This window comes from Sinocyclocheilus anshuiensis, unplaced genomic scaffold (assembly GCF_001515605.1).
Source record: "Sinocyclocheilus anshuiensis isolate Anshui unplaced genomic scaffold, SAMN03320099.WGS_v1.1 scaffold261, whole genome shotgun sequence".
In the NCBI taxonomy this organism is placed as follows: domain Eukaryota; kingdom Metazoa; phylum Chordata; class Actinopteri; order Cypriniformes; family Cyprinidae; genus Sinocyclocheilus; species Sinocyclocheilus anshuiensis.
The window spans coordinates 1,284,489-1,291,145 of NW_015536515.1; the positions used below are offsets into that span (position 1 = coordinate 1,284,489).

At 35.9% G+C, this 6,657-nt stretch overlaps 1 protein-coding gene across 4 annotated transcripts in view; it reads left to right on the plus strand.

Moving 5' to 3' along the window:
• The window catches only part of cdc42bpaa (CDC42 binding protein kinase alpha (DMPK-like) a), a 77,504-nt gene that overhangs the window by 66,905 nt on the left and 3,942 nt on the right, over positions 1-6,657 (plus strand). For 3 of the 4 annotated variants that reach the window (XM_016491940.1, XM_016491948.1, XM_016491956.1), the window contains 6 exons: positions 1,583-1,667; positions 2,055-2,178; positions 3,265-3,382; positions 3,801-3,983; positions 4,691-4,808; positions 5,424-5,578. In XM_016491940.1, the coding sequence (XP_016347426.1) occupies positions 1,583-1,667; positions 2,055-2,178; positions 3,265-3,382; positions 3,801-3,983; positions 4,691-4,808; positions 5,424-5,578 (783 nt within the window). The remainder of the gene's footprint in view (positions 1-1,582; positions 1,668-2,054; positions 2,179-3,264; positions 3,383-3,800; positions 3,984-4,690; positions 4,809-5,423; positions 5,579-6,657) is intronic. The other variant, XM_016491966.1, reaches the window with a different exon arrangement.

The following is a 6,657-nucleotide window of genomic DNA, read 5'->3' on the forward strand; positions in this document are numbered from 1 at the left end:
CAGCAGGAAATAAATGATAAGAAAAGGAAAAGAGAAGTTGTTTCAGAGAAAGAGAAAACCAAGCTAATGCATTTTGAATAATATTTTGAATGCAGATTGTTTTCTTAATGATTTGCATTTATTAGAAAGAGAATGGGGTCCATTTTGATTTCATATTGTTGTTACAATGTAAAGAACTGGCTTAATATGCAGCATCTTGTGAATCTTGTGAATAAGCTCATGCATATGTGATGACATAACAGAGTTGTACATCCTAATGGACGCTTGTTGTTTTTGTTGTTTTGAAATGTGTGTAATGCTTTGTGTTCTGTGTAATGATGTGCAGAGGGAGATGAGCTGGTGGTGCCAGAGACGTCTGATAACAGCCGCAAACAGATGGTACGCAGTATGACGAGCAAACGCCGCTTTTCGTTCCGCGTGCCGGAGGAGGAGAGAGTTCTGCAGAGGAGGTGATGTTCAAGCCTAACAACACTAACCATCATGACTTCTAATGATAACTTGTCAATTTCGACCATTCTAAACCCTGGGGATAAAGTTTAATCTTTTTACTAATCATAATTTTATTTAGTTAATGTTTAATGTAGCTCATGTTCTTCTTTGCGTATTTACAAAGTAAGTCTACACGATATATCAAAATCAAATTGATTTGCAGGCTGCGAGTAATTTAATTAATTAATAAATCACAGGAATTTGACAATGGCATTAAGCCATATGACAAAATCAATTTTATTTCAATATATCGTGCAGCCCATCTTCATTAATTAAATAAATATATGCTTCAGTAAATATATTAAATAAATATGTTTACTGATTTCACTGTAAAGTGCAGCATTTATACGCATGTAGTTCATGATAGTGTTTCAGCATCTGAGAACAGCAACCCATCAAAATAAAGTTTGATGGTTTACCATTAAAAAAAAAAAAACGAGAAATTAAGACGTAAATATATATATATTTTTTTTATTTTACTGTAAAATGAAACTTTATTATTTTTTTTACATGTTTTTTACAGTATTATTATATATTTATTGTTTTAATATATTATTAATATTATTTTAATTAATTATTTTAATTAAATAATACTGCAATCTAAATATTATAATCAGTAATCACAATAACAGTGGAAATGTGGCCTATGAAAACTCAAGTGGAAAGAGTATTTTCAGATTTTTTTTTTTAACTCTGAAATTGTTAGGTTTGATATGGTTATTGTAAACAGTAAACCCAAATATGAACTAAATAAAATAATTAAATAAAATAAAAATAAAATTTAACAAAATCACCCTAACCCTAAAATTATTAATTCATTCTAAATCTAGCTATTCGATTAATCTGCTTAAAATTCCAGTTTTTTTTTTTAAATAGCGATATGTATCAGAGAAAAAATTTGACGTCAACACTATGGAGTGGATTCAGACGATGCCTTTGAAAAAGGTCCTTTTTTCTTATATATTTTCATGTATAAGAAAGACAGACATCTTCTGGAGAGAGCTTCTCATCTCTGTGAAATAAAATATATGTTGAAGCAGGTGGTAAATTGAAGTGCGGTGTGTTAATGAGCTGTGTGTCGCTTGCGTTGCAGGTTCATCCTCTGAACGCTGATGGCTCTCTAAACCTGCTGGGGCTGGAGACCGTACGGCTCATCTACTTTAAAAACAAGACAGCAGGTGAGACGCTTCTTCCTTCTGCTCCTCCGGATTCTGAATATTCCTGCCCCATGTTTTTATGCATATTCAGCAGGAAAGAAAAGATAAGAAAATGAAAAGAAAGTTGTTTCAGAGAGAAACAACAGAGAAAGAGAAAAGAAAGCGAATGCATTTTGAATAAAATTATGAACACCCTAAAAATGGGGTACATTTTGATTTAATTTTGTTGTTACAATGTAAAGAATTGGCTTAATATGTAGTGTCTTGTGAATAATGTGCATCAGCTCATGCATATGTGATGACATAACAGAGTTGTACATCCTAATGGATGCTTGTTGTTTTGTTTCGTACTGTTTAATGTGTTGTGAAATGTGTATAATGCTTTGTGTTCTGTGTAATGATGTGCAGAGGGAGATGAGCTGGTGGTGCCAGAGACGTCTGATAACAGCCGCAAACAGATGGTACGCAGTATGACGAGCAAACGCCGCTTTTCGTTCCGCGTGCCGGAGGAGGAGAGAGTTCTGCAGAGGAGGTGATGTTCAAGCCTAGCAACACTAACCATCATGACTTCCAAAGGAAACTCTAATGGGCTTTTCACAATTGTTAATTTGGACCACTTTAAACCCTGGGAAATGTTAAATGTTCATATTCATCATAATTTTGTTTAGTTAGTTAATGTTTAATGTGGTTAATGTTCTTATTTGCATATTTACAGAGTAGTGCTGCACAATATATCAAAATAAAATAAAATTGATTTCGAGGTATGGTTTACATACATAAAGGCTGTGATTAATTTAATGAATGAATAAATCACAGCAATTTGACAATGGCATGAAAGGGATAGTTCACCCAAAAATGAAAATGACCCAATGATTTACTCACCCTCAAGCCATCCTAGGTGTATATGACTTTCTTCTTTCAGATAAATACAATCGGAGTTATATTTAAAAATGTCCTGGCTCTTCCAAGCTTTATATTGGCAGTGAATGGGTGTTGAGATTTTGAAACAAAATAAAGTGCATCCATCCATCATAAAAAGTGCTCCACACAGCTCCGGGGGGTTAATAAAGGCCTTCTGAAGTAAATCGATGCGCTTGAGTAAGAAAGATATCCATATTTAAAACTTTATAAACCGTAATCTCTAGCTTCCGCTAACTGTCGGAATTTGTGACCGGTGTTTTGTTTTGTTCTCTCTCCTCTGCGCTTCTGAGTTAGTCACTTCTCACCGGAGCTTACACTATGCCTGCATCCTACATCATCTGCTGGAACACCACTCTCTCGTGAACGCGAGTACAACAGTTAGTCTTGACCACTATTCACTGCCATTATAAAGCTTGAAAGAGCCTGGACATTTAGGGACACAGTGGCAATGTGGCCTATTGAAACTCAAGTGAAAAGAGTTTTCAGAATTATATATATTTTTCAAACTCCAAAATTGTTGGTTATTGTAAATTACGTGGTTACGTAATATGTAAGGTGGTTAGTGCTGGTAACGTGGTTATTCAGCACAGTGTGAAAAGCCCTTCAGTAATTCAGGTTTCATGTTGGCAATTTTTCTTGAATTATTCTAGTCTTTAGACGGTGCTCTGGGTCTCACTGCATTGTTTATGCCCTCTAGGGAGATGCTGAGAGACCCAGAAATGAGGAATAAGTTGATTTCAAACCCAACAAACTTCAACCATGTGGTTCATATGGGCCCGGGAGACGGGATCCAGATCCTGAAAGATCTGCCAATGGTAGGAGCAGCTAACAGCAGGGGGAACGTCACCTCTCATATTCTTCTCCCGCTTCTCGACGCCTCCATCCATCTGTTTCTAAGAGCTGTGTTAATGAGCATGAGCCATCTTTCATTAATTATTTCCACTGTTATTATTTAAGTTTTATAGATGAGCTTGATTAAAAGATAACATAAAACCACATTTGACTTTGTTGCTCAAGCAAACTAGTTCATACAATTTTATTTCCTTTAGATCAACCAAAATTTAAGATGTAAATAGGGTCGATTTTGCTTTCGTGTTGTCTTTTACACAACCTCACCTCTTCCTCTTTCTTAAGCCATTATTAAGCAGAAAACTGTTGCATGCATCTATATTTTTTCTTTCTTTTTCCTCCATTTCTCTCTCTATATCTGCTCCTCCTGGGTTTCCGCTGTAGCCCGGTTCTCCTCTCCCCTCTCCTCGCCTGCGCCTCATCTCCACCCCTACAAGCTTTGAGCATGTCTATCACATGAATGTCACCTCTGCTGACAACTTCCTGTCCCAGGACTCCTCCCCTTTCTCCGCACACTCCTTGTCCCTCAGCTCCGCCCCCGGGACCCCTGCTTCCATCTGCTCTCTGGTAGGACCAGAGACATATACAGACAACTCTCCATCTGTTCTCTGAAGAGGATGAATTTATGCACACATGCATTAGCTCACTTTTTTTATTGCTCAAACTATCAATCTATGTTCCGATTATCTGCCTGCATCACAGTTATATGTCATTTTCTCAATTTTACAATCTGTCTGATTCTTACATGCTAAATCATCCCTCCCTTTATTTTATTTTTTTAGCATTATTATTACAAATACTGATTTAAAAAAAATTAAAATGACAAATTAAGTTAAATAAAAAATATTTTTTGTACATCTTTAGTTAATGCATACAAATATTAATAAAATTTATATTGTTAATATATACATAATATAAATATTAGTATATATTCATATTTATATTAAATAAATATTATTAATTAATAATATTAAATAGCCAATATGACCTCAAAGCTAACAGACATGGATTATAAGCTACAAAACTCCAGTTGATAATTTCATGGGGTTTTATAAATGGGAACAAACGATTGTGTATTCTGCATGTTTTATGTAGATAATTTAAAAACTAAGTGAGAAAATTATTTCTTTTCCCCCTTGCTATATAATTTAAGATTATGTACAGTGACACTGGTACATTTTTACCCCTGCCTTGTGAATTTTTTATTTATTGTTTTATTTCAGTAATATGTAATGTAAGAGTTTTTTTTTCCTGATTGTGTTTGCGTTGTTCAGAATATGCGCCCTCAGGAGAGCCGTGGTGTCCTGGGAGCATCCGTCAGTATCCCCTCCATCAGCAAGGCCAGGCCTGAACCAGGCCGATCTATGAGTGCCAGCAGCGGCCTTGGCGCACGTGAGTATTGAAATATCTGTTCATAGACAGAGATACAGGGATAAGAATGAGTATTTCTGAAGAAAAAAAAAATGTAAGGAAAAATCATTAAATTAGTAGAAAAATTGAAGTTTATTAAGAGGAAAAAAATTACAATTAAAATTAGACAGAGTGCCTGTTTTCTCCCTAAAATTCAATTTTAGGGTACGTTTTTAATATATTTTGAAAGTAAATTAAAAGTGACATGTACGTGTGGTCAGACAGGTCTTTTTGTTGTTAAGGGGCATTTGAGTATGTAATGTAGAACAGATAATGAAAAACTGACAAAACTACATTTTATTATTATAAAATACTAATTTTGTTATTTTCTTTTGAACTTGCTTTAAACTTTCTTTTTCAAAACCTTTTCTTTTGACATTTCAAACATTTGAATTTTCAGACTATATTTAGAATTTTCAAATTGTCTTTTGAACCTCCAAACGTATTTTTTGAATGTTCTAACTTTAAAACATTCTTTTTGAATTTTCAAACACTCTTTTGAACTTTCGAATGTTTTTTTGAACGTTCAAACTTTGGCAGGTTCTCATATTGAATAAGTCAATGTCTTAATCTGTTGATGGCTGTCCCATATCCCAGGCTCCTCCTCTCAAAATGGCAGTGCACTGAGACGGGACCTTTCCGTTGGCAGCTACGGTTCCACCAAACGGCAGATGACGTCTGATGGCTCGCTGTCATCCGGAGGGGGCATTGACTGCGGGGGTGACGCCCCCCTATCCCATTTTGACAGAGAGGTCAGTACCAGCAACGATTGTCAGTGCCTGCTTTTGCAGATGCCTTTCTTCCTGAAAGTATTTTTGGCTTAGGTTTTTTTTTTTTTTTTAAATACCTAAACATATTTGAAAAACCAGACTTGTTTATTGCTAAAAATAAGGTTCTCTGTGGATAAAATAAATACTGCTAAGATCTGTAGTCACGTGGAAATGTTTTGGTCCATTACGAATGACAAGTCTGATGGAATTTCAAAAGGCGTATTTGCCCCTTTATAGTGTTCTTTTTGTAAATGTTGATTTAACATGTTCATTCGACTTCCAGACTGATCAAAGCAGGTAAATGTGATGCTGATCACCACTAATACTCAGTAGAGAGCACTAGAAGTGTGTTATACAATTCCAGTACACAGGCATCCTTTCCGTTTCACTTGCCAAAATTTGTTTGGAGGATCTCTATCCTCTTTCTCACGCTATATGCATGTGTTTGAGTGTGTGGAGTGGCACCATATCCACAGATTGAGGTGCTGACCTGCCTTACACTCCACCTACACACACACACACACACACACAATCTGAATCTCGGCCCCACGTTTGACCGTGTGCACATTGACTCCATAATGACGTGTGGGTGCTGTGTGTGACTCTTTAGTGGCCGGGAGTGTCACCCACAGAGAAGACTCCTGATTTGAAAAGGGCTTTAAGGACCCTGCTTAGTAAGCTAAAGGTAACGTACATGACACTGCTCCCCCAGGTCTGAACCCTGTAGCTCCATCCTAGACCTCAGATGGAGGAAATGAGTTAGTTGAGCTGTCTACTTGTTTGAAAGCGTGTTTGATCTGTGTAGGTGGTGGAATTGTACAGCGTTTGCTAGCTTTAGTAATAGCATTAATGTGTCACATAGCACCTTTTATCCATCCACCTTATATTATGTAGGGGAGGATTGATGTTGTGGTGGTTCTAGCTAATAATAGACCATTTAATGGGCTGATATTTGGGTAATTTGAAATGATCACATTGACCAATAAATGTGCTTAACAGAAAGAAAATGGATAAATAATTTCAGATACATTTTTAGTAAATGTTGAGTGTCTTTTTTTTTT